Source organism: Salvia splendens, chromosome 18 (assembly GCF_004379255.2).
Source record: "Salvia splendens isolate huo1 chromosome 18, SspV2, whole genome shotgun sequence".
Taxonomy (NCBI): domain Eukaryota; kingdom Viridiplantae; phylum Streptophyta; class Magnoliopsida; order Lamiales; family Lamiaceae; genus Salvia; species Salvia splendens.
In genome coordinates, this window is record NC_056049.1 from 24,195,929 (window position 1) to 24,222,821 (window position 26,893).

The window sequence follows — 26,893 nt, forward strand, 5'->3', positions numbered from 1 at the left end:
GGGCCATGATCTTTAACAATGTTAAGTTATATTTAACAATGAATTGTGTATTCAGGATTTTGAACTTAATGTAACGACTATAATTTGTAGCTTTGTGGAGCTATAAGGACCGTGCAATTTGTGACGAGTCTTAATAGCCAGTTTTTTGGCTCATGATTTTTTGTGACTCGTTGTGTCAAATATTTTTATTGATTCCTTTAAATTATTGGCTCTCTATATCAAGAAAAATTTAGTGGTCTAGACACGTTGCCAATCAAACCAATCAAAATTGTAGAAGTATACTTTTCCATCATTTTTTTCTTTGTCTATGTGATTGACACACAAAGTGTTCGGATCACTTATTTTTTTTAATATATACACCTCCAATCTAATTTCCTTCAGTAAGTAGAAAACATGAGGAGGTTTAATTGAGGCCCAGAAAAATAAGGCCCAAAGAAAAGGAAGGTTGAGTCCAAATGGAAGTTAAGTAACCTTACATGCAGTGGAGCCTCAAGTCACCTTTATTTTGCTTCATCTCTAAGTTTAATCGAGGCCCAAGCTAAAATGAAAAAGGCCCAAAAAGTTAAAGGTTGAGATTAAGCCTGCAACAAGGGTGCATGAATTTAAGAAATTTATAATTAAACGCTAAATTAATCCCGTGAAAAATTGATAAAAAAGTTTAACCACAAGTCGTTAATTTTTAATTAGCCATTAGCTTTAGCTTTTCAATAAATGCAGCTCCTCTGATATAATAGTGTTTTGTTTTTTAATAGGATGCATCTATGTGACCATATTATGAACAACTATAAACTGGTTTAGTCGATGCAAACACCGGTTAATTTATTATTCGTGGTTCAATAGCAACTAAATACTCCCATATATTTTTTTGTACCATAATGCTTTCAAGTTGTAGTTTGTACCGTGGACTATAACTAATACTCTCATATATTCTTCTTTGCAGGTAAAATGACATTTTTTGGATGACAAGGAATTTTATATACTTTTATTTTTTAAAAGAAAAGGGAACAAAATGAAATAAAGTAAATATAGTAAGAAATAAATCACCTTCTTTAGTACAAACAAAAATAATATAGGTATCTTGGTTAGGACATGAAGTATATAAAACTCCTTGGTTTTAATTTATTAAAACTTCCTATGCTACAAAACTCCAACATCACTTTTTAATTATATAATTTTCAATTGTTTTAATGAAATAATTAATATAAAAATCATTGGACGGATGGATGGAGTATTAATTAACACTCATGATTAGGATAGTTGATGGTGGATTATTACGTAGAAGTTGGAAAAGAGGATCTTGCCTATTAAAGTCTCCTTTATTTCTTCAATTAATTAATACTATAGGACAACTATTTTTCTACAAAAAAACTTACCACTACTAGTAGACAGTAGTTGTTAGAACTGTGGGCCCTCGTCGAACAAGAGTTTACAAATTATAAATTAAATAATGACTAATTTAAGGTCAATAATATAATTTTAAATTAGCCACTAGGTTTAGCTTTTCAATAATTGATGCCCTGCTAAGATAATCTTGTTTTGCTACCCCAAATCTAATTCTCAATATTTGAAATTAATCAGAGAGATCGAGAGAGCAATTTCATTACCATACGATTGAATTCTGCAGCAAGTAAGTAGTATTTCATTTTCCATTTTCCATTTTCCATTTTCTGTTGATGGATTGCCCTATCTTATTTATGTGTTGTGTGTTTTCTCTAATTTCATACTTAGCATATAGATTTCATATCAACCCAAATTGCTTATGATTATTGCTTATCAAGAATTGCGCCAAGCTCACAAATTAATTAACAGAATACTTTAAGAAAAATGAAATTTAAAGAATTTTGAGTATAAATCCATACAACCGTTAGATTTTAACCATCATGAATCCTTAGTTGTTTATATGTGAGCCCAAATATGATTGTGAAGGAAAATTGGTGTCATAATGTAGAAGAGACTACAGAGTAGTGTTTGTATATAATCCACATGTTTACAAGCATTCTTACAATCATTTTATAGATCTCTCTTTGTAAAGCCATGGAAGGAGTGTCTTCAGCAGCCATTGAAGTTCTTGTCCAAAACCTGACCAACCTTTTGAGGGATGAGTACTCTCTGCTTCGAGGTCTCGATGAAGATGCACAGCAGCTGCTGATGACTTTGAGGATGATTCAAGCCTACTTGAATGATTTTGAGAAGAAATCCATCACACAAGATGCTGTCAAGATCTGGTTGAGGGAACTTGATGCCGTGGCTTTCAATGCTGACAATGTCTTGGACGAACTCAACTATCATCTTCTCCACAAAAAAGTGAAGAAAATGAAGACACCCCAAGCCAAAGATAAGGTACGATCAGGCTTCTCATCCTCTAATGACATTTCACGTCGGCGTAATATGGCTATCACAATCAAACAGCTCAATGCGGAATTTGAATGTGTGAAAGAAATGGCAACAGATCTTGGCCTTCAAAGCATGTTTGTGAATGCACCTGCTGCTGTTGCTCATAGTTCCTTTGAGACGGATTCGTTCATTCTTGATCCAATCTTTATTGGAAGAGACGACGATCTGCCTAAAGTAGTTGACATGTTTACCCAAATCCATGATGATCGGATCTTCTCCATCCTTGCTCTTGTCGGAATGGGGGGTATGGGGAAGACTACGTTGACTAAAAAAGTCTTTAATCATGAAGGGGTAAAAGCTCGATTCGGATCACGTATTTGGATTCATGTTTCTCCAACTTTTGATCCAATCATTCTTTTTAGCAAAATACTTGATAAGTTGACTAGAAGGAATAGTGATGGAGTTGAGAGCAGAGATGATATTCTGAAAAAGATTCAAGAAGCTCTCAAGACTAAAACTTATCTTCTTGTCCTTGACGATGTCTGGAATGAAGATGTTCCGAAATGGGAAGACTTTATAAACTCCATGATAGGAGCTACTTCAACTGAAGGAAATGGCATTATCATCACTACCAGGAGTGAAAGGGTTGCTGCGATTGTTAACCCATTTTACATTCATCATTTGGATGGCTTATCAGATGAAGACTGTTGGTCCATAATCAAAGCCAAAGCTTTTGCTGAATATGGAGAAGTTCCATTAGAATTCAAGATGATTGGAAGAAAGATTGCTAAAAGATGCCAGGGTTTACCCTTAGCTGCCAATGTAGTTGGGAGTGTGCTACGCCGCTGCGAGTCCGAACAAGAGTGGCGTTCCATCAATGAAAATTGGATTTCATATGGTGAAGGAGGTGAAAGTATCTTAAGGACATTGAAATTGAGCTTTGATCACTTGTCTTCACCGTCACTCAAGAAGTGCTTTGCGTATTGTTCGATTTTTCCCAAAGATCGAAAAATGGAGAAGGAGGAGTTGATTGAACTATGGATGGCAGAAGGGTTTCTTCAACCTAGCCAAAGTGATGACATGGAATCCGTGGGCGACATGTTTTTTAATGTACTTCTACAAAACTCTTTGTTGCAAGTTGCACATAAAGATAATTATGGAAATGTTTGGTATTATGTGATGCACGGTCTTGTGCATGATCTTGCATCGTTTGTTTTATCCAATGATGCAGATGGCAGTACCATAGTTCGATTCATGTTTCACAAAGAAGAATCAAGTTCTATTAGTGAACAAGTGGCCAAGCATTTGCGTACATTATTCTTCGAAGGTGGAACTTCTGGTACTATATCTTCTGGTACTATATTCTCGGACTTTAAATATTTGCGTAATCTAATTCTTTCCGGTGATAATTGTAAGGAGTTGCCCACTTCAGTTAGAAAGTTGATACATTTGAGAAACCTTGATATTTCAAATACAAGTATTGGAAACTTGCCGAAGTGGATTGACGAACTCTATCAATTGCAAACATTAAGAGCATGTAAGTCGCATTTGGAGAAACCGAAACTACCAAGTATGTTGAGGCATCTTTATATTAAGTGGAATACAGATTTGCCTGCAGAGATTGGGAGATTAACTTGTCTCCGAACACTGCCATACTTTAGAGTGGGCATAGAAAAAGGCTATCAAATTGAAGTTCTTGGACGTTTGAAGCATCTTAGAGGAAAACTAGAGATTGATAATCTGGAGAACTTGCGTGAAAAGGGAGAGGCTCTGAAAGCAAATATGTTTCAGAAGTCAAACTTATCTGAATTGGTGTTAAGATGGGAGGCAGGCAAAGAAGGCGTACGAAATGATGAGGCTGTGTTGGAAGGCCTCCAACCTCATGAAAATGCAAATCTGCAGAAGTTGACAATTTCAGGATTTCAAGGCAAAAGATTTCCAGCATGGACTCAGGATATGACAGGGTTGATTGCGATCACACTCAGTAGCTGCCAAGAATGTGAAGAAATCCCAACACTGGGACACTTGCCAAATCTCAAATCTCTTAGATTGAGGAGATTGAGCAATGTGAGGTCGATAAATTCTTCATTCCATGGGACTGGGAATGGCGAAGGAGTCATCTTTCCAGCACTCGAAAGTATCTTACTGTTAGAAATGGCTGTCCTGAACGAGTGGAAAATAGAATTTTCCAATGAAGTGACAGCATTTCCACGCCTTAAGTCCTTGAAAATGTACCACTGTTACAATTTGGAATGTCTGCCAGACTTGTTATTCCGTGATACCCTTCATCTATCGGAGTTGGATATAAGGCATTGCTCCAAGTTGAAAGAATTACCAGACGGTCTACACGCCCTCAATTATTTAGAGCAGATGATTATTAGAGGCTGTCGAGAGCTGACGAAAATGGTTGAGCCATTTCCAAGTGGTTGGGGGAGTTTAAGTTCCCTCCGTAGTTTGGAGATTCGTGATTGCCAAGAGCTGACGAAAATGGTGGAGCCATCAGCGCCTTCGCTCACCAAAGTGTGTGTGGTGGATCTAAAGAGTGTTCAGAATCTACCCAAGTTTCTTGATTGCTTGGCCGAATCACCTTTGCTAGAGCAACTGACCGTTGTTAGTGTCCCTGAAGTCACCTTGTCCACTTCTACTGTCAAAATCTGGCCATTCGACAGCTTGAAAAAATTGGAGATGGACGTTAGCATGCAGTGGTCAAAAGAGAATAATGAAGCCATTAAAGTGAGAGTTGATGGCATATTGAAAAACTGCCACTCTTCACTTTGTGAGCTATCTTTGACAGGTCTAGAAATGTGGGATTCTTTGCCAGACTCAATGCAACATTTCATTGCTCTTTACAGTTTAGAGTTGGAGAATTTTGGAGTAAAAGCATTGCCTAAATGGTTTGGAGGCCTCTCAAATCTAGAAAGGTTGTGCCTATCAGATTTTACAAACTTGAGGAGTCTTCTTCCCTCAATGCGGAGCCTCACCAAATTACAGGAGTTGCACATTCGCGATTGTCCACAGTTACGGATTGAATCTGAGAGGCACAAGATCTTGAATCGCAGCACCAATATCTACGTTAATGGCCACAAGCGTTAGATCTGTTGCTCAATTGTAAGTATAATCTTCCCTTGTTCATTCGTACAAAAAAATTTACCGAGGCTCATTATCTCAGATGTATATCTACTATTAATATTAATATGTTTAATAACTATCATGGCAGATTTGTATTTGTAGAGCAAAGTCAGTTTCTCTTGCTTCATGCCGAAGCTAACTTCAGTTAGATATTATTATGAATTTCTTTTTCAAGAACAAGAAAGTGAATCATGTCCAAAATATAAGTAGATTCTACTTGAATAGGATTCTCATTCTACATCAGGATTCAATGTGCTTTTTGGAAGTCTTTTATGTACCTTTTATGTATCTCCACCCTCCATCCCTCTGTTTCGTCTTTCCACGTCTCGTTTCTGTGAGAAAACAGCATGCTGCAGCAAGTACTCCACACAATAGACTTGCAGTTGGTCAATCACTTTCTTGGTTTCGGGCAATTGGTTTCAGGGCTTCATCTTGTTCTTTTTCGGGAATGGACCCCAACACCTTAGTGTGCTAATTTAATGCTATCCATCCATAATAAGCTTCCTCCACACCTGTGATAGTCCCATTCCTTTTTGCACAAGAGAGGCGACCTCTTCAGGACCAGCCAAGCATTCTCAAGCAGCCATTCAGAATCTGAACTCCTCCAGCTGTAGCATGAAGAAAAAGAGAGGTACTACTATGTTAGTTTTTTGGAATTTGGTTCTTAGCCCATTCAATTAGAGGTTTACTTGCCTTGTGCAACCCAGAAATGTTATGCACCAATTTGACAAACCCAGAAATGTTAAGCACCAGAAATGTTACTGTAATCCACCTCTTCTTTCCTGGTGATAACTTCTCCTTCGAAAAACTTGCTGCTCCTTTTTCCTTCTCAAAGATATATGGTGGCAGTCCATGACCTGAATTCCTTTCTACTCCAGCATTTTGATTTCCTTCTTCTATATCAAGCCGGTGATAAGTAGGCAAATCCTGAAGGGAAGGAGAGTCTTAGGTTAATCCTTTTCTCGGGTTTGGGGAGACCACTAGGAGAAGCATGTACTGGCGACCCGAGTAATTTGTTAGATGCTGATAAACGAATCAGTCCTGGAGAAAATAATTCTGAAAGTTTGCTGAAGACCATCTTTGCAGGAGCAAAAGTAGCAATACAGGCAGCTGCTACCCCCTCTAGAAAAAGTTACGAGAAGTAAGCAGACAGACCACATGTAAGATCTGCACATTAAATGCTAGGAACTAATGCAAAATGATAAAAAGAAGTCCTGCAAAATCCACATGGTAAAATTTGCCGTGTCAATCGATGAAGGAGAATCATTTATGGACTGAAAAACTACCGAACATATATACCAGTTTTTCCATGACTTAGAAAAGAATCTTAGAATTTAATCTGAATATGAAATCAAATCATGCCTCATGTTCTCAATTCCTAGAATGAAATTATAAATCTTCTTCAAGATGCTGAACCTACTTTGAGCATTTTCTGTGATGCAGACTGGGCAGCATGCCCTGACAGTGGCGGATCCAGGATCTGGAAACGGAGGGGGCAGAATATATAGTATTAGCTTGATGTAGTGCGCACATGACTATTTTTTTTATTGTTCGGGGCGACGCCGGAGCCAAACGGAGGGGGCGGACATGGTAATTTTACGTCCCGATAAGGGAAAAATAGTCGCACGGAGGGGGCGACCGCCCCCTCCTGCCCCCCTAGATCCGCCACTGTGCCCTGACACTCGCAGATCGATGACTGGGTATTGTTTATTTATGGGAACTTCTTTAATATCTTGGAGAGCTAAGAAACAAGATACCATCTCGAGGTCATAGGCAGAATACAGAGCCATGGCTCAAGCTAGTTGTGAAGTAGTATGGGCAAGAACACTACTTCAAGATGTTGGAGTACCAAGAAAGAAGGTCGTTCCTCTATACTGCTATAATCAAGCAGCGGTGCATATTTGTTCCAACCCGGTATTTCATGAACGCACCAAGTACATCGAAATTTATTGCCACGCGGTGAGAGAAAAGTTTCTGGAAGGAACCGTCAAACCTATGCATATATATATTCGACACATTGCAGCTTGCAGATCTTCACTAAACCTCTCGGTGCAGTGGCTTTTCAAGGTGTCTTGACCAAGATGAATTCAAGAGTTTGTACAGTCCATCTTGAGGGGGGATATTGAAGAATGAAAAAGAGATAGAAGCGAAGATCAACGTGAAGAATAAAGAGAAACACGTAGCAGTGACTGGCAAATAAGTTGACCGTTAGAGTTAGTTATAAGGGTTTTGATTATGTAGGATCAAGCCCATGTATTAGCATGCACTCGTGCACATGCATATAGTGTGTTACATAGAACTATAAATAGATAGCTTTCTCTTCTTTGTAAGTTTGGAGTTTTGTTGAATGAGAAATATCTTTTCTCCATTTTCATCTCTGTATTGAGAATTTTTCTTCTATGTTTGATTTTACATTTCTTATATAATCAAAAAAACAAGAAGCTTAGCAATCAACCTCTAATCAAAGAAGTGTTATGCCTCGATGAAACGTTGAGTTGTGCCCTTGGTGGAACGAGAATTCTATAGGCGAGATGACTTTGTCTGCTATTGGATTTGGAGTTCTCGTTGCCCAATAAGCACCGAGTAACATGTAAAATAAAATTAGAGACAAAAAATGCGCGATTTGTCAAAAGGAAATACCCTCACGGCCCTCAAATTATATCTCAAAACAGTGAGATTCACGCATACACATAGGGAGGAAATCATACCCGAGGGTGCAAAATACGAGAATCTTGTACGAACTCCATTACCCACCTTCATACGAATTTCTCTTGTGGCCACCTCATGTACTTCCTCGTATTCTTGTTTGCGTGCTCTCATTCATCATTTGGAAATCTCCAATATGTATTGTGATAAAACTCTACAATTTCCTTCTACAACGGTCTTTGCTAATGATTCCCACCACCATTTAGATAGAAGTGAGAGGTTCTTGATGCATAATGTATTCGGACAGGGTTTTTTCTTCTTTAGTTCTAGAGTACATTAATCATTCCTCGTTTGTACTGCGTTTTTTTTTTGTTCCGGATTTGGGAGAGACGCATGACCCTCATGCGTCTCTTTTTAATGAAACGCATGACTGTCATGCGTCTTTTATAGAGACGCATGAGGGTCATGCGTCTCTCATTTTTTTTCCGTTTTATTTTGACGACGCATGAGAATCATGCGTCTTATAAACAGACGCATGACGCTCATGCGTCTTTTTTTTTTAAATTTGACTAGAGACGCATGATGCTCATGCGTCTTAAAGAGAGACGCATGAGCGTCATGCGTCTCTACTTCGAATTAAACCAGCTGCGAAGGCAGTAGCTCCTCATTCACGCACGCAGACAGCAAAGGTTGCGATTTCCTTGGCGATTTCTTGGCGACTCCCGTCATATTTCGGTAAGTTTCCTTCAATCTTTCAACACTGCTCCATTATTTGTTGTTTATTTGCATATTAGTAGGGTTTTTGAAAAATTTATGTAAACTTACTATTTTAGGGTTTATTGAAAAAATTTATCTTTAATTGTTGTTGGTTTGTATATTTATTTTTGCAGAAATCATGCAAGTATTCGTGAGTTTATATTGGGGTGGTAGAATATATCAACTTCCTCATGTGGGCATTTGTTATGATCCTCCTCGTGCGAGAGCTTCCATCGTATTGGATTCATGTGTTTCATTATCTGAATTAGTAGGAATGATATGTGCTAAGATAAGAATAGATTCCAACCAACACTTCATCGAAATATCTTGGAGGCATTGTTTCTTGGGTACCGGTACGAGTTATGTATGTACTGCGGTTGACAGTGATCAAAGTGTGTTTTATATGTTCAATGCGGCTCTAAATTCTACTCGGCATATTGAATTATTTGTTGAGTATTCGTCTGTTGGAAATGCCTTAATCCCACCAATTGTTGATCATGGTGTTGGTTCATCTACGAGGTTTGAACCTATGAGCATCGACTGCGGTATGAATGAGCAAACAGACGTTGCAGATGTTGGATTGAATACTCAAGAGAATGTACAAGAACATGCTGATGTTGATGTTGTACGAGGAGACCTTGCAGATCCAGAATTGTCGTCATCATCGTCTGATGATATTTTAAGTGATGATTCCGGTGCTGACTCTAGTGATGAGGAGGTAGTGTATAAACCCGTCGTACAAGGTGAACAACCACTTCCAGAATATGTTCACACTGGGTTGAAATATTTTCGCAAACTGCCAAGTGGTCGTACTGAGGTACCTGAAGTTGGTAATGAACGCAGTACCATGTACTGGGATGAAGAACACCCATATCGGATTAATGGTGGAACAAAATTTGATAGCAAGCTGCATGTGAAGACTGCTATTACTATGTGGAGTCTGAGGCAACACCGGCAATTTAGGGTGGTTGAGAGTAAATTAAGAAGGTGGCATGCCGTGTGCAAATATCCAAATGGGAGGACAGAAGATGGGACAGCTATTATCAGCGAGACCGACGCTGACAAAGCGAATGAATGTCGGTGGGAAGTGTCTGTTACATACATGGCCCATGATGATATGTGGGAGATTAGGAAGTGGCGGGGACGCCATAGTTGTGAAGGTCATCGTAATGATAGAGGACATGCTAACTTTTCATCACCAATGATTGCTTTGTGTATTCGCCATCAGTTGCTAAAAATTGCCGAGTTTAGTGCCGCCGCCGTAAGAAATTTTGTTCATGACAAATTTCATGTGGTAGTCAGTTATAAGAAGGCATGGTATGCACGGAGAAGGGCTTTAGAGATTGTATTTGGTGGATGGGAGGAGTCATGTCACGCCCGCATTTTCTAAGGATAGAAAACACGGTTGATCGCGACTAGGGGAGGATTAAAGAAGCGGGAAAGAAAGGGGAAACAACACAAATCGACCATAGCTCGAAACAAATGGGAATATCTCAAAAAAAAATCAGAGTATCATTTCAACAATTGACAACTCCAAATGAAAATATCCCAACAATACATAAACTCAAAAGAAACAACATTCAGCGGAAGCATTTCGAGAGTAGAATAATGTTATGTATGAAGACACAACATATTCTAGACATTTAAAAGACATTCTTCACTTTTATGCTCAACACCCACCGCGCTCGTCACCGCTCAACCTGCACATTAAGAAAAACAACATGCAGGGCTGAGTACTTGATGCACTCAGTGAACAAATGCCAAAACAATTTTATAACAGTTGTGTATATCATGCCACCATTGAGTGACCTCGGAGTTTTAACTTGAAAAGGCCCGAGACACTAAAAATATTTCAAACACAACTTTCAACTCATCCTCAAATCCTTTTTCCTCATCATTTCAAACCAACCATTTCTCCTTGATTATTTAAGAAACTGCCATATCTGTTCTTTAGGGTGCCGTGTAAGGGGCCACTTTCCACGAGCACGAAAACCGGCCAACCCATTCGATGACTCGCGGTCCTCATCGTGTACACTAGTCCGAGTAGGGACGCACCCTTGCTAAGACCCGAATTCGATTAAACTCATAGTAAGGACTCACTCCCCACTAAATAATCATCAACATCAACATCAACATCAATCTCATCAACATCAACCTCATCAACATCAACAACATACTGTGAAACGAGATTTGTGGCCGCAAACTCGATCACTAGACCGGCCGACCCAAAAGACGGCTCACGATCTCCATTGGTGTACACTAGCCTGAGTAGGGACTCACTCCCTAGTCAGACCCGAATTCGATTTCAATAGGTCTAGTAGGGACAATTCCCTTGCTAAACAAACAGATATGCATTTCTCAAAACAAAAGCATGGCATGATATTCCCTTTGCAAACTTTATTTTCCTCAAAAACGTATTTGAAACATAAATCATTTTTCTGCATAGGTCGAGCATCATCTCACATCATATCAACAAGTCAAGCAATTCACAACCACTCAAAAAGCTATACAGCGCAACACATGACAATCCCTTTCACTTTAAGCACAAAAATCACATAATCATGTAATAATCGCAATCACAAATATTTCGTCACATAAAAAGATGCTCAAACCAATATATTAAATCGAAAGCTCTTGAAAATACTTTAGTTCGAAAGCCCACAAAATACTTAGTTAGAAAGCCCACCTCGATCATTTAATTTTCTGAATTTGAGTTCTCCTCTTCGATCTTACTTTGCTCGCAGAGATAACCCGTTCGATCCGAATTCTATGTGACTTTATAACATTGCTCTCATCCTTTATATTATTCCTTGGCCCAAAACTTAAAATGGGGCAGCCCAAAACCACATCTCTCCTCCTCCAAATATTGTACAGCAACGTCTCTGTCTCCCCCACTTCTTTCTACCAAAGCTCATTACATGTTCTCTCTCTGTCTCAAAACTCCAATTCAACGTCTCTGTCTCTCCGTCGCTGCTGCTTCTTCACACCGCCGCTGTTCGTAAGCAGGTTTTCCACTGTCAGACGCCGCTGCTCCGTCGCTGCCTCGCTCTTCGGTATTGCTCGCCGTCGGTCAAAAACGTGTCGGAACTTACTGTTCGGAATTCGTCGAGCAGACGAGCGGTGCCATCGCTGTTCGGCCCGTTGCTGCACGTTGTTGCTGTTGTTGGCTGCTGCACAGAGCCGTGAGACGCTGCTGTACGAACGTTGCTGCTCCGCCGTCGCTCCCTTTCCTCTTTCGACCACCATCACTCATCTCTCTATCAATTCGTTTTGTTCCATCACTGTAAACTCTGCAACTCACGGTCCAGATCGGTCGTCGTCGGCTACTGCCCGTTGGTCAGCCTGTTCGCCGCCGACGTCGCCGCTGCTGACTCCGATTCGTCACCCGTGTCCACCACAGACGCTCGGCGCTGCTGCGTCGTCGCTGCTGTGCAGTCGAAGGTCTCGCAGCGTCGCCGTCATTCGCAATTAGCCACTGCATTGTCTGTTTGCTGTTCGGACAGCCATCGTTCCTCACCGATTCAACCTCGAAACGACACGGCAGCCCCTGAAACATCTCCGAACAGCCCCGAACCAACTCCGAACCGCCCCGAAAGATAAGTTCTCCTTCAAAAAATATGTTCTTTCGTTTCAGTTTTCAAAACGCAGCAAGGGGGCCACTGTTCGTCGCCACTGCTGGATCGTTGCCGCTGAACTGACGTTGCTGCGTTCGATTGAACCGGAGCCCTCACGCTTCTAACGTCGCCATTTCTCTTCCTCATCGCCGCTGCCTCACTCTTCTTCTCCCCTCATCTCTCGGTTTCTTCTCCTCTCTCTCTTTGTTCTTGTTGTAAAGTATAAAGTGAGAAGAGAAGTGAAAGGGTGGAGGTTTAAATGGGGTGTCTTTTGGTTGTAGGATTAATTGAGGGAGTTGGAAGGTGGAAGATCATGGGAGGTTGAAGATCATGGGAGGTTGAATGAAGTGGAGGCATTTCTCACGGCTGGAATGGGAGATGTAAATTTGTTGAATAATTGAAGAGTATGGAAGAGTTGGGCTCCAAAAACAATTCTCCCAACTTTAATTAACTTGTTTGGGCCCATTTAGTTCCTTAAAGAATTGGGCTAACAAATAAATTGGGATAGGAAAAGAATATTTGTCATAGGCCCAAAATGATATTATTTTTTTTTGATGAACAAAACAAAGCCGAAAAATTGGTAGGAAAAGTCGGGGTATTACAAGTCATTTAGGGATTTGCCAAGCTACATGCTTGAACTGCAGTATAGGAATCCAGGCACCATTGTTGAGTGGAGGCATAACGAGTTGTTGAGCCAGGGCCGTACTAAAGTCTTCTATTACGTGTTCTGGGCACTTGGGCCTGCTATACATGCTTTCCAGGAGTGCCAACCAGTTTTGACAATAGACGGAACTCACCTCCGAGGAAGATTTAAAGGTAAGCTGCTTGTTGCTTGTGGTGTTGATGCAAACAAGAAATGTCTGCCTATTGCATATGCTATTGTTGATGAAAGGTGCATCCATTCACATCATTGCAGTAGTCAGGCAGTGTGAAAGGTGCGTACGGCGTCCAGATAAAATACAAAACAACATTGCAAATGCCAAATTAATTTCATAATAAGTTCATAAACGAAGTCTAAACCGAAAGAATATTCACCTGGCCAGGTCTAATCAGAGATAATTGGTCACGGTAATGCTCAACCGAGTGTCTTGGAGCATTTCCTATCTGCGTTGTTCTCTCCACCTATACATAAAATTGATGTAAGAAAAAAATTCACCCAATATGCATTAATAAATAAAAATTTCGATATATACCTGGCGCCACATGGTGTATATGGCTCGTGCACCTTTGGTCCTATGAACGCAGGCCTCAATGTGGGCATTCTTTCCCACGCCCATAGCTGCAGGAGGATCATAGGGCCGCCCAACTCTTTTCTCTTATCCATGGAAGCCTCGCATAGATAATGATAAAGGTAGGCCAATGCCGCGCTTCCCCAACTTATATTCTTCACCTCTTCCGGATCCCCAAGCCCATTCAACCACATAAATGGCACCTTACACCCCGTGGTATCCGGTAGAATGAGACCTCCTAATAAAATTAGGGCATGGATACGTGCTCTTTGGATGTATACGTAAGTAGGCAGGTCATCACCCAGAGGCATCCTTGTCTGGTTGATCAGCGCGGTCATCAGCAAACCGCCTTGCTTTGTCTCTGTGGAAGAATCTGGTATCCATCCCAACAGATCGCGGCACTTGCTGGTCCAATCTGGAAAGTTGTCATGATAGTCACGACCCGTGAAAACGACGCCATCCGCCCTCAAGCCCCAGATGGCTTGCACATCTTCCAAGGTGATCGTCGTCTCACCGATCGGTAGATGGAATGTGTGTATCTCCGGCCTCCAACGCTCAATCAACGCCGTGATCAGCTCATTGTCGACCTTCATTGGCTTCCCACAATCGATCACGCCTTTGAAACCAAAGACGTCAAGCCAATATCTTACATTCTCGTGAATCACGGCGTCCCAAGTCTTACTTTCAGTCCTTCGGACTTTAAATACTTGGGTTGTTCCCCCTTTCATCAGTTTATTTGAAATGTGATTTTTTTGCATATTTAACACGGACGGGTCTTCGGGTCCATACAATAAATGTCCAGTAGAACTTGAAGTCGCCATCTAATCTAAGTACAACCAAAATCACAACCAAAAAACATACAAAATCACAACGACAATCATCAAAAACATACCAATATTATACAATAGAATGAATTTAGCCACTAAAATCGTAGACATTTAACTAAACAACAAAAAAATCAACCAAATTGGAGCTATTCGTTTTTAACCCTAATTTACAAACATTAGGGGAAATCTAAATAATCTATGCAAATTAACAACAAATAAGGAAGGCAAGTAGAATGATTGAACGAAACTTACCGGAAAACAAGTCGAAATCGTCTTCTTTCGCCGAATCTAGGAAGAAATCGCCGCCTCCGTGAGTGTTTGCTGTCTGCGTTCGTAAGTGAGGAGCTACTGCCTTCGCCGCTGGTTTAATTCGAAGTAGAGACGCATGACGCTCATGCGTCTCTTCCTAAGACGCATAAGCATCATGCGTCTCCAGTCAAATTTTTTTAAAAAAAAAGACGCATGAGCGTCATGCGTCTGTTTCTAAGACGCATGATTCTCATGCGTCGTCAAAATAAAACGGAAAAAAAATGAGAGACGCATGACCCTCATGCGTCCCTATAAAAGACGCATGACAGTCATGCGTTTCATTAAAAAGAGACGCATGAGGGTCATGCGTCTCTCCCAAATCCGGAACAAAAAAAAAACGCAGTACAAACGAGGAATGCTTAATGTACTCTAGAACTAAAGAAGAAAAAACCCTATTCGGACAACTTAATTTTGATTCATATTTATACTTCTAATTTTAATTCCATTTAAGATGGTAAGTTTAATTGAGGCCCAAATAAAAAACAAGCCCAAACAAAAAAAGAACCCAAATGCACAAAATTTTGAAGGAGAAAAAAGGAACTCCAATACAAAACAGTGCAAATTTTGTGAACGAAGATTGTATTGATTTTGTCAAGAAAGAAATCACACATGACTTGTTTCCCTTTTTGCTTTTATAACTTTATATCACTTTGCTTTATGCTTAGGAGAGAAAGAAATAAGTGGTGGGAATAACTGTAACTTGATGAGTGAGGAATGAGGATCATAATGCAGGAGTGAGAACATTATTAGCATACCATCACCAAGTATACACACATTCTTCATCTTCAACGATAAACTTGCAACCATTTTCTCTCTCTAAATCTATCTCTGCTAAACCATGGAAGGAGTGTCTTCAGCAGCCATTGAAGTTCTTGTCCAAAACCTGATCAACATTTTCAAGGATGAGTACTCTCTGCTTCGAGGTCTCGATGAAGATGCACAGCAGCTGCAGAGGACTTTGGGGATGATTCAAGCCTACTTGAATGATGCTGAGAAGAAATCCATCACCCAAGATGCTGTCAAGATCTGGTTGAGGGAGCTTGAAGCCGTGGCTTTCGATGCTGACAATGTCTTGGACGAACTCAGCTATCATCTTCTCCACAAAAAAGTACACAAGATGAAATCATCCAAGGATAAGGTACTATCATGCTTCTCATCCTTTAAAGGAATTTCACGTCGGCGTGATATGGCTCTCATAATCAAACAAATCAATGCTACTTTTGAGTCTATGAACAAAAGGGCAACAGATCTTGGCATTCAAAGCATGATTGTGAATGCACCTGCTGCTGTTGCTCATACTTCCATTGAGACGGATTCGATCAGTCTTGATCCAATTTTTATTGGAAGAGATGATGATGTGCCTAAACTAGTTCACATGCTCACTCAGACCCACCTGGTGGAAGAGAAACGGGTGTTCTCAAGCCTTGCTCTTGTGGGAATGGGAGGTATGGGAAAAACTACATTGACTAGAAAAGTCTTTAATCATGAAAGGGTAAAGGCTCGATTCGGATCACTAATTTGGGTTCATGTTTCTCAAACTTTTGATGCAATTAGTCTTTTCAACAAAATACTTTATAAGGTGACTAAAAAGGCTAGTGATGGAGTTGAGAACAAAGATGATATTCTGGAAAAGCTTCAAGAAGCTTTCAAGGTTAGAGTTGAGAGCAGAGATGATATCTTAGAAAAGCTTCAAGAAGCTCTCAAGGTTAGAGTTTACAGCAAAGATGATATCCTAGAAAAGCTTCAAGAAGCTCTCAAGGGTAAAACTTATCTCCTTGTTCTTGATGATGTATGGAATGATGATGTTTCGAAATGGGAAGACTTTATAAACTCCGTACTGGGAGTTACTTCTACTAACGGAAATGGCATTATCGTCACCACTAGGAGTGCAAAAGTTGCTTCCATTGTTAACCCATTTCGTATTCATCATTTGAATGGCTTATCAGATGAAGATTGTTGGTCTATAATCAAAGCCAAAAATTTTGATAAAAATGGTGAAGTTCCATCAGGATTCGAGATGATTGGAAGAAAGATTTCAAAAAGATGCAAAGGTTTGCCCCTAGCTGCCAATGTAGTCGGGGGAGTGCTTCGCGGTAAGTCCGAAGAAGAGTGGCACTTCATCAATGAAAATTGGCTTTCGGATGATGAAGGAGGTGAAAATATCTCGAAAATATTGAAATTGAGCTATGATCACCTATCCTCACCGTCGATCAAGAAATGTTTCACGTTTTGTTCGGTTTTCCCCAAAGGTTTGGAAATCGTTAAGGAAGAGTTGATTGAACTATGGATGGCAGAAGGGTTTCTTCAACCTACCCGAAGAGATGACATGGAGTCTGTGGGTAACATGTATTTTAATGTGCTTCTACAAAACTCTTTGTTACAAGTTGCGGAGAAAGATGATTATGAAAGTGTTTCAAAGTGTGTGATGCATGATCTTGTGCATGAGCTTGCATCTTATCTTTTATCCCATAATAATGCAGAAGGCAGTACCCCTGTGCGATACATGTTTCTGAAAAAAGAATCAAGTCCTATTACAGAAGAAGTTGCCAAGCCTCTGCGTACATTATTCTTGGAAGGTGGAAACTCTGGTACTATATTCTCAAACTTTGAATGTCTGTATAATCTGACTCTTTCTGGTGATTATAAAGAGTTGCCCAATTCAATTAGGAAGTTGGTACATTTGAGAAATCTGAATATGTATCGTACAAACATTGTAAACTTGCCGAAATGGATTGGTAAACTCCATCACTTGCAGACATTAAGAGCATGTTGGGGGTTAGAGAATCTGCCAAGTACGTTGAAGTATATGTTTAACTTAAGGCATCTTTATATCAGTTATAATACAAAGTTGCCAGCGGAGATTGGGAGATTAACTAGTCTTCGTACACTCCCTTACTTCACAGTAGGCAAAAAAAAGGGCTACCAAATTGAAGAGCTTGGAAGTTTGAAGAATCTCAAAGGAAGACTAGTAATTTGTAATCTGGAGGAGGTGCGTGATAAGGAAGAGGCTCTGAAAGCAAATATATTTCAGAAACCAAACTTATTAGATTTGGCGTTTGTATGGTTTTATGATAGAGAAGATGAAAGAAATGATGAGAGTGTGTTGGAAGGCCTCCAACCTCATGCAAATCTGAAGAAGTTGGACATTTCAGGATTCAAAGGCAAAAGACTTCCAATATGGGCTGAGAAGATGGAAGTACGTGATGGGCCTCAAGGATCTTGGGTACCACTTGATAACTTGATTGAAATAAAACTCTTTGGGTGCTCAGAAATTGAGGAAATCCCAAGGCTGGAGCACTTGCCTAATCTCAAGTCTCTTTCTTTGGAAGGATTGAAGAAGGTGAGGTATATAAATACTTCATTCAATCATTTAACGTCACTCCGATTAGAAGAGTTAGAGGCATTGGAATGTGTGCCAGAATGGTTATTCTTTAAGAATCAGGATCTCAAATATTTGACATTATCACGATGTCCTTTGTTGAGGGAATTACCAGATGGCTTAGACACCCTCAATTCTCTGGAGTATTTGTGTATTATGGATTGTGAGAATCTGAAGTCGATTGGGAATCCAAGTTGCGGAGCAAGACAATCACAGGGGATCTTCCGTCGGCTGAGTATTACAGAATGCGGAGAGCTGATGGAATTGCCGTGTGAAATGCTAGAGTGGTGGGCCCCTACAATTGAGCATCTCTCATTGATAGGATTAAGGAGGCTAAAGAATCTACCAATGCTAATTGACTGCCTCGCTAAATCATCTACTCGTCTCAGTATATTAAAAATCGTAGGTGTTCCTAAATTGATGGCTGCTAGTAGTGGTAGTGTTGAGAGTTGGGATCTTAGCAGCTTATATACATTAGAGATAGATGTGAGTGTGGAATGGTCAAGAGAGGATAGTGTTGGCATTGCAGAGACTGTGGAAGGAATGTTGCAGAGATGCTGCAACTCGCTTACTCGCTTACAATTGAAGGGGGTGGAAAATTGGGAGTGGCTGCCCCAATCCGTTCAAAATTTCACTGTTCTTGATTGGTTAGAGTTTGGGAATATAGGAGTAGAAGAATTGCCCCAATGGTTGGGGAACCTCTCATCTCTAAGATATTTATTTCTATGGAATTGCCCAGAACTACGTATTGATTTGGAGTGGCGCAACCACCATCGCCATCTGAGAATCAATGTCGATGGCCACCCCGTCTGAATGTCGTAGCAAGTAAGTATCATATTCTTTTCATATTCCGTTTCAGAAAAGAATTTATTGAAGCTATGGTCTGCTCTCTGTTTTTTATAGATCGCCTGCGGTTAGTTTTGCATGTATTTTCAAAATAGAACCATCCAATCATACATAAATTAATTGAAATTTAGTAATAGTAGTATATGATTTTGTTGTTATAGCTACAGTTTGTTTGAATTTCACGGAATTTTCTGTAAATTGTTTTCTTGCACCTTCTTTTTCTTCATTGTTTTCTTTTATGAATTAATACTCGTATATGAGAATCATAAATGAGCCATACTAAAAACAGGAAAAGTAGCTTTGGCTGTGCTAAATCGTCCATCCTCTTGTGCTTTCTTTCAGGCTATGAAACTCGAATAATAGATTCCGATTCATCATCTATATATATGTCTGTTTTCTGGTTTTGATAACGATATGTTTGCTCGGACAATTAGGTGTTAGCACTTTGATCAGATGCTGCTTAATTGAAAATCAGTGGATCTTTATACGGGGCTTTGTTTTGGTTTGAGAACTATTCCGTGCTGTTATTAATTTCTCTTTTTGATACGTGTGGTTTTGGACAGTGACAGACAATGTCGCTCTCAAAGGACTGGCTAAGTAAGCTGCTAAGGCTTTGTTTTGGTTTGAGAAGTAATTCGTGGTGTAATTAATTTCTGATAGGAAAGGTGATTGTGATGCTGGTTTATATCAAATGTGAAGATATTATCCAAATGTTTATATCAACAGACGAGGACTGAATTCTGTCTCGGCCATCTGTTTATTTTTGGTAAATGTTGGCCGCGTCTGTATTCACATACTAATAGTCAGTTTTTTGCCATCACTAATTGATTCATGCCCTTTCTCTCTCGTTCTCTTAAATATTTTTATTTATCGAGTAAAATTTAATGGTCTTAACACGTTGCCTCATAATGTGTCAAGCCAGTCAAAATTGTAGAAGTATACTTTTCCATCATTTTTTTCTTTGTCTATGTGATTGACACACTACGTGACAGAGTGTTCCCACTACGTGACAAAGTGTTCGGATCACTTATTTATTTTTTTATATACACCTCCATTCTCATTTCCTTCACTGAGTAGAAAACATGAGGAAGTTTAATTGAGGCCCAAAGAAAAGGAAGGTTGAGTCCAAATGCAAGTTAAGTAACCTTACATGCAGTGGCGCCTCAAGTCACCTTTATTTTGCTTCATCTCTAAGTTTATTCGAGTCCCAACCTAAAACCAAGAAGGCCCAAAAACTTGTATATTCATAAAAGATTACTTGTCTCCAATCATAAATATTTTTAAAAAATCTCAATTGTAAGCCGATTCTTTTCTTCATTTAAAAACTATAAAAAATCGTGAAGATTTTTAAATATTAGTAGAAAGTTTACAATTTACTGCCAAACAATTTGATCAAATGTTATGATAAGTGTCCATTTGTCAAATCAAAGCAAATTCAAATTTAGGGTGAACAAATTTATATTTTCAATCTTTTCAGTTTTCACCTCCTTAGATTTTTGATAATATATACTCCGTATAACACATACTCCATTATTCTTTCTTTTTATAAACAGAAATAAAAAATGATTTTGGATGTCTGCAAAGATGTCGACAGCCCACTAGGTAATTGGTATTGAGTATTGTGGCCCGACAATTTAGACAATTATTATCGATATTAATTTTTGGAATATATAACGGCGATTAATATAATCAAAAGTATGACAAATCGTTGTTTTCGGATGTAGGATCTTTGTTCTAAGCAACAAATACTCAAAGAGTACTTAAGGAACAAACGTGCTTTGAATATAGCTAGATATTGTCAAAAATATTGCAATGTTTATGTAATTTGTGGTTTTTGTATGACTATTAAACATTTTAGAGTTATACAAACCATCGCGTTTTCAAAAAAAAGTTATTTACCCATTAATATATGGACTTTAAACATTTTCTAGTATTCTTCCAATATTTTAAAAATATTTAAATACATGAATTTTTAGTTATTCTAATATCACCCCTGTTATAGAATTGGGGCAAAACTGAACAACTTATGAAGTTTAGGGACTGATGTGCAATTCTTGTAACTTTCTAATTTGAATTTCCCTCCCAATATTTGAGTATGAAAAGTGAGGGAAGTTAGTTAGAGTTTTAGTTAGTTTTCGAGCTGAGCAAGAGAGAAAGAATTTTCATCTGTCAGCTAAGAGTTTCTCCCACATATTGAACAAAGATCTCCATTGTTTCTCCATGTGTTTTTTGTTCTTAGTTCTACTCATCTCAACCGATTGCATAGTCTTCTTGTTGGTTCCGGTTTGATCTTGGTTGTGTTCAAGATTTGATTGCGTTAAGCTTCGAATTACAACCCCTAAATTAGTTATTCGCCAAATTAAACTGCGTGCTCGTTGGAAATGCCGTGGGTCAATTCGATTGATTATTAAAACGCCATTGTTTGATAGAAGAACGCATTTTGTATTTAAATCCATAAACTTTAAACATATATCTGGTTTTTTCTCGAACTTTTTAAATTCTAAATAAATGAATTTTTATTCTGTGGTTAGGGGTTAGGCTTGTGGTAAACTTGTGCAATTAATACATCTATCATTCTATCTTACAAGTTTTTGCGAGTGAATTCTATTAAGTCCGAAAGTATAAAACAAACAAAATTGGAAAAAAAATATTAAAATAAAAAATAAAGTAAGATAACTCTTACATATAATAATGAATCATAGCAATTGGACGATGTACTTAAATTTGAATTTTTCCTCAGTTATATTAAATGAAAAGGCTTGAATTTTTCTTATCTTATAGTAAATGTTAAGAAAATAATATTGGTGGTGTTTAAAATAATGTTGCTTAGTTAAAATAATAAAAACCTAAAAAAACTTTCATGAACACAAAGGACATAGTTCTGTACACGGATAAAATAATTTAAAATATTAAAATTTCATAATTTAATATTCAATTTTCAAACTTGATTAGATTGATCAGCATTCTAAGTTTAAAATTGATATTATCCTATTAAAAATGCTAGGAATCAAACATCGAGTTACATTTAGTATAATTGATATTCGTCTCGATTTAATTCGACTACTTACATTTATACCGACAAATGATCAATGATTAAAACGACGTTTAGTGTTGAAAAAGAGTCAAAATTATATCGTTGTGATGGGTTATTTGAATGAGGAAAAAGTGAGCTGGTCTATTTTCGGTGAATATTATCTAGAAAATATGACAGCAATAGAGAAAAAGTTAAACTAAAAGTGATTAGACGCTATATAAATATCTTCCTATTAATTATAAGGACATGGGATATTTGACAGAAAATATATAAAATATCTTCTTAGTATAGTATAAGGACGTGATATTTGACAAGCCAATACATTTGATCCTTGAAGCACAAGTGATAGATATTATATGATCAAAAATAGCAGCTATATTGCAAAAGTGTTTTGTATTTTGTACAGCTTGAGATGAGTCATATTAATAATACTAGAGTTGTGAAATTTTATAATTCAATTTAATAAATGGTATATAGTGCTAATTGGTTAATAACAGGTGTTTGTTGAGCATGATAAAATTATGTCACATTGAATCGACTAACTTACACAAAATAGATCAAATTTTGTTACACATTCACATATCAGTTTGCGCCAATGTGGTGCAGACTAGGGCGGCTGGGGTCTGAACAGCCACCGAGGAAGGCACCGGAGCTTGACCGGAGAATTCACCGGAAGTTGCAGAGTATTGAGAGAGGAAGATAAGAGAGAAAACGATATTCCATTTCATTAATTGATTACCTATTGAAGAAAAGTACAATGCTATTTATAGAGGATTAGCTATTTTACTTAATAACCACCTAATTAACTAGCTAATTCTGCTGCTAACTAATTCCTTTAACTGCACTTAACCAAATCTAACTGCCTCAACAAACTCTACTCCTTTTCATGCACCAAATCTCCCCTCCTTCAAATAACCTTGTCCTCAAGGTTTGGTATATGCATATTTCCTTCAACAAAAGGTTGAAACATTCCTTTGAAAACCCGAAAGACACGCTCAGTACGATGCTTTGGTACTTCAATCTTATGCCGAACTTGTTCGATTCCCTCATTCATACGATTCCCGAATTCGAGAACGACCTTCGAGAGCTTGAAGAATGGTCTTCTGTGGAGCAACTTTGAACAATCCGTCTTCCAACGGCCAATCAACTTGTACATCTCATCCACAACTTTGTAGGCATTTTCGAGCTTGTTCACTTTGCAGAAAGCACTGATCGAGGGATTATACACAGCCACATCAGCCTTCACCCCATTTCTCTCCAATTGAAGGAATGTATCAATGCCATCCTCAATCTTATTCTCAATCCCATATGTATGAATCAGAACACTATAGATAAAAGATGTTGGCTGACAGCCTCTCAACTCCATCTCATTTACAACTCCAGCTGATTCGTCTGGGCGTCCCGCCTTGCAGAGGATGTCGACTAAGATCCCATACGTGACGATATTCGGTTTACAGCCAGAATCAACCATCTCATTGAAGCTAGTACCACAAGCAATACGGAGAGATTCCATATCATTCCCAAACATTCGCAACAAATACACCAGACACCTCTCTGTTTCGTAGAAGTACTCCTTTGCAACTTGAAGTAGTCGCTCTGTGCGATGCCTTGGCTCCTCAACTATCCCCCAATTGTGTGAATATGGACTCTTCCCAGTTAGAAGCACCCATACCAAAAGACCAAAGGAAGATACATCTCCCTTGTGATGTGATGGAAAGAAAAATCTGTTACTCTCCTCAAGGGGTAAAGAACCCAGCAAGTTTAGATTCAGCGAGCAAACTTTTCTTATGGAGAGTGACCGGTGCCATGGAGAAATACAAACACCTTCATCTCCTTTCATTCGAATCAAGAATGACACCCAATATTTATGGTGACCTTGCTGGAAAAACTCCCTCTGGCTCGTAGCCTTTGTTATTGTCACATCCCCAAGGTATTGCTTTCTCTTAGGCTCATGTGTTGTACTCATCAACTCATGGCTGCCTTCAGGTGAGAATTCCTCCTCCTTCACGGTCTCTTCTGACAGCATTTTGGCCTCTTTCACCTCTGCCAATGTAAGGCTTCCTGTTAATGCAATGTGTTCTATCACAGCAATAGCAGCTGCAGTTTCTTTCCCTTGTTCCGTCTCAGCAATCTCCTCATTGCACATGTCTTCATTTGATCCTGTAGTGATTTTATATGCCAATTCATGAGATATCAACTCTTGTTTAACTGACTGTATCTCGAAGTTCCTCTTCCCTATCACCTCTGAAGGAGACTGACTCCTTGCAGCTGTATGTACTTCACCAAGATTTCCAGCTGGTTGTGCTTCACTATGACTAGAACTCTCCTGCAACTTCATCACAACCGTCTCCTGCGCAGCCTCTTCCATCCACACCTCTTCCTCAAATACTTCCACATTCTCATATCCACATCCAGTTGTTAATTCCCTCTCTTCGGAAATCATCACCGTCTCATTTTCAGTCTCTTCCATCCAAACCCTCTCCATCACTTCCACAGTCTGTGTCGAATTCATCATCCTCGTCTCTTTTTCAGTGTCTTCTATCGCTACCTCCTCCTTTACTTCAAGATTAGCATAATAATTTCCTCTAAAATTCACACAAGACTCTTGTAATCGAGCCAAGGAAAGTGCGTGAGCAAGTGATTTAGGCGTGAACAGTCTAACCAATTTTTGTATAGGATCCTTCAGTCCACTAACAAAAAGACACACAGCATAATGGTCTTCTATGTAGCCAACCTTTTCCAGCAACATATTAAAACGATCGTAGTAGTCGGAAACCATACCTGTTTGTTTTAGGCTCCTTAATTCGTCCATTGGATTGGAGAAATAGGGGCTACTATTGGCATGCTTCAATTCTGGAAAATTTGTGATACACTCCAACATAAATTTCTCCCCCTTTTTTAGATTTTGGGGAAGCATTGGAGAAGCTGATTTCTGGACATTCAGAGCAATGAAGTTACTGATTTCTGCCGGGAAACGTGGTATACATTCCTCCACCGATTTATCCTTCGGCTCGGATTGGTGTGTCGCGAAGCATTGAGCACGCACGTTTAATCCGATCGAAGTAGCCGCAGAATCGCCTCCACTACCAGCCTTAAACTTCGCCATCAACGCAGTGTTTTGAACATCCAGAGCAGGGAAATCATCCCGCAGCTCCTTCAAGGTTCGATCGTACCTGCGATCAGCTTGATGACGCCTCCGAATTGACTCGTCGAGCCTCGAGAACAAATCGCCCATAGCGTTGCGAAATGTCTCCTCTACCCGCAGCAGATCTGCCGATTGAGATTGGATCGACATTGATAGGGATCGAACAAGGTAACTGATACCACTTGGTGCAGACTAGGGCGGCTGGGGTCTGAACAGCCACCGAGGAAGGCACCGGAGCTTGACCGGAGAATTCACCGGAAGTTGCAGAGTATTGAGAGAGGAAGATAAGAGAGAAAACGATATTCCATTTCATTAATTGATTACCTATTGAAGAAAAGTACAATGCTATTTATAGAGGATTAGCTATTTTACTTAATAACCACCTAATTAACTAGCTAATTCTGCTGCTAACTAATTCCTTTAACTGCACTTAACCAAATCTAACTGCCTCAACAAACTCTACTCCTTTTCATGCACCACAATGATGTTATTAGGTTTTAACCTTAGTCGTGGCTCACGCGTAAAACTTAGAATTTTCTCGATTTTCATTGATATTTATTAGATAAGACTCTTCATAAACACATCTATTTATAAAATGTGTTTATATAGATTGAAAGTATACAAATGAACAAGCGCCAAGCAAACAGTTTTGAGAATAATATTCAGAAAAGAAAAAAAATCAAAATCAATTAAGTAGTACTCCCTCTTTCCCATAGTAGATGTCACACTTGGAAGATGACACGCGATTTTAAGAGATGTTATTTTGTGTGTTAAGCGGTGAGAGAAAATATAATTATATAATTAATGTGAGAAGGAAATTTTTTCAGAAGAGGAAATGTGACATCTTTTGTGGACAAACTAAAAAAGAACGTATGACATCTACTATGGGATGGAGGGAGTACTTTTTATCCTAAGATACGAGTTACCCGCAAATAAATACAAAAATAAAGAATAATGTTGATTTTTAAAATGCCCAACCTTCTTATCGCTTGCCTCGCAATATTTTTCAGCTAAGAATAGAGAAAAACATGAGAAATTAATTACTATAAAATTGAGTAGTATATAAAAATATTGATATTCATTTCAAACAAATTTATAGTGTAAAGTCGTTTCATACGTTAATTATGAATGTTGAATGAGATTGAACTCGAATATAGGAAAAGTAACATAGATTTCATTATTATACAACTGATTGCTGCTAAATACAAAGTGTGGACAAGAAGCATTGTGTCCAGTTATGAAAATCTATCTGATCAATAAATCAAAAGACAAACGATTCCACCAACTAAGTGACAAACAGACAATGACAACTAAATAGTGAAAATGTCGAAATTGACTGACCAATTTCATATTTTCAAAAGATTTTTTAATTGAAAAGAAAATGCTCATAGCCAAAAAAGAGTGACGAGAAGGAAAGTTCCATGCGTATACCGAACTTAATATTGAAGAATGAAAAAGAGATAGAAGCGAAGATCAACGTGAAGAATAAAGAGAAACACGTAGTAGTGACTGGCAAATAAGTTGACCGTTAGAGTTAGTTATAAGGGTTTTGATTATGTAGGATCAAGCCCATGTATTAGCATGCACTCGTGCACATGTATATAGTGTGTTGCATAGAACTATAAATAGATAGCTTTCCCTTCTT

At 38.8% G+C, this 26,893-nt stretch overlaps 4 protein-coding genes across 9 annotated transcripts; 3 read left to right on the forward strand and 1 right to left on the reverse strand.

Annotated features, from left to right (window-relative positions):
- The first annotated feature begins 1,492 nt into the window (after positions 1-1,492).
- On the forward strand, positions 1,493-7,746 carry LOC121777660 (disease resistance protein RGA2-like). Of its 6 annotated transcripts, XR_006045546.1 has the most exons (4): positions 1,493-1,627; positions 2,017-5,442; positions 5,887-6,094; positions 6,907-7,746. XR_006045546.1 is itself a non-coding variant. In XM_042174982.1 (3 exons), exon 2 carries the CDS (start codon positions 2,035-2,037, stop codon positions 5,425-5,427), a length of 3,393 nt encoding a protein of 1,130 aa, XP_042030916.1. In that variant the 5' UTR covers positions 1,493-1,627; positions 2,017-2,034; the 3' UTR covers positions 5,428-5,442; positions 6,907-7,746. The 6 variants fall into 6 exon arrangements, 5 of the variants coding, with proteins under 5 accessions (XP_042030916.1, XP_042030915.1, XP_042030917.1 ...); XM_042174982.1 differs by lacking the exon at positions 5,887-6,094; XM_042174981.1 differs by lacking the exon at positions 6,907-7,746 and having other exon boundaries at positions 5,887-6,857.
- An 875-nt stretch (positions 7,747-8,621) lies between these two features.
- On the forward strand, positions 8,622-12,563 carry LOC121776966. Its single transcript, XM_042174102.1, has 3 exons — positions 8,622-8,844; positions 9,000-10,182; positions 12,500-12,563. The coding sequence occupies exons 2-3, from the start codon at positions 9,005-9,007 to the stop codon at positions 12,561-12,563; spliced, it is 1,242 nt and encodes a 413-aa protein (XP_042030036.1). The 5' UTR covers positions 8,622-8,844; positions 9,000-9,004.
- Positions 12,564-13,374: 811 nt separating this feature from the next.
- LOC121777666 (serine/threonine-protein phosphatase 7 long form homolog) lies at positions 13,375-14,998 on the reverse strand. Its single transcript, XM_042175002.1, has 4 exons — positions 14,788-14,998; positions 13,673-14,534; positions 13,515-13,601; positions 13,375-13,436 (listed from the first exon to the last, which is right to left on the reverse strand). The coding sequence occupies exons 2-3, from the start codon at positions 14,527-14,529 to the stop codon at positions 13,580-13,582; spliced, it is 879 nt and encodes a 292-aa protein (XP_042030936.1). The 5' UTR covers positions 14,530-14,534; positions 14,788-14,998; the 3' UTR covers positions 13,375-13,436; positions 13,515-13,579.
- Positions 14,999-15,537: 539 nt separating this feature from the next.
- On the forward strand, positions 15,538-19,927 carry LOC121777661 (disease resistance protein RGA2-like). The gene is made up of 2 exons (XM_042174985.1): positions 15,538-19,048; positions 19,633-19,927. The coding sequence occupies exon 1, from the start codon at positions 15,683-15,685 to the stop codon at positions 19,034-19,036; it is 3,354 nt and encodes a 1,117-aa protein (XP_042030919.1). The 5' UTR covers positions 15,538-15,682; the 3' UTR covers positions 19,037-19,048; positions 19,633-19,927.
- The last annotated feature ends 6,966 nt before the right edge of the window (positions 19,928-26,893 follow it).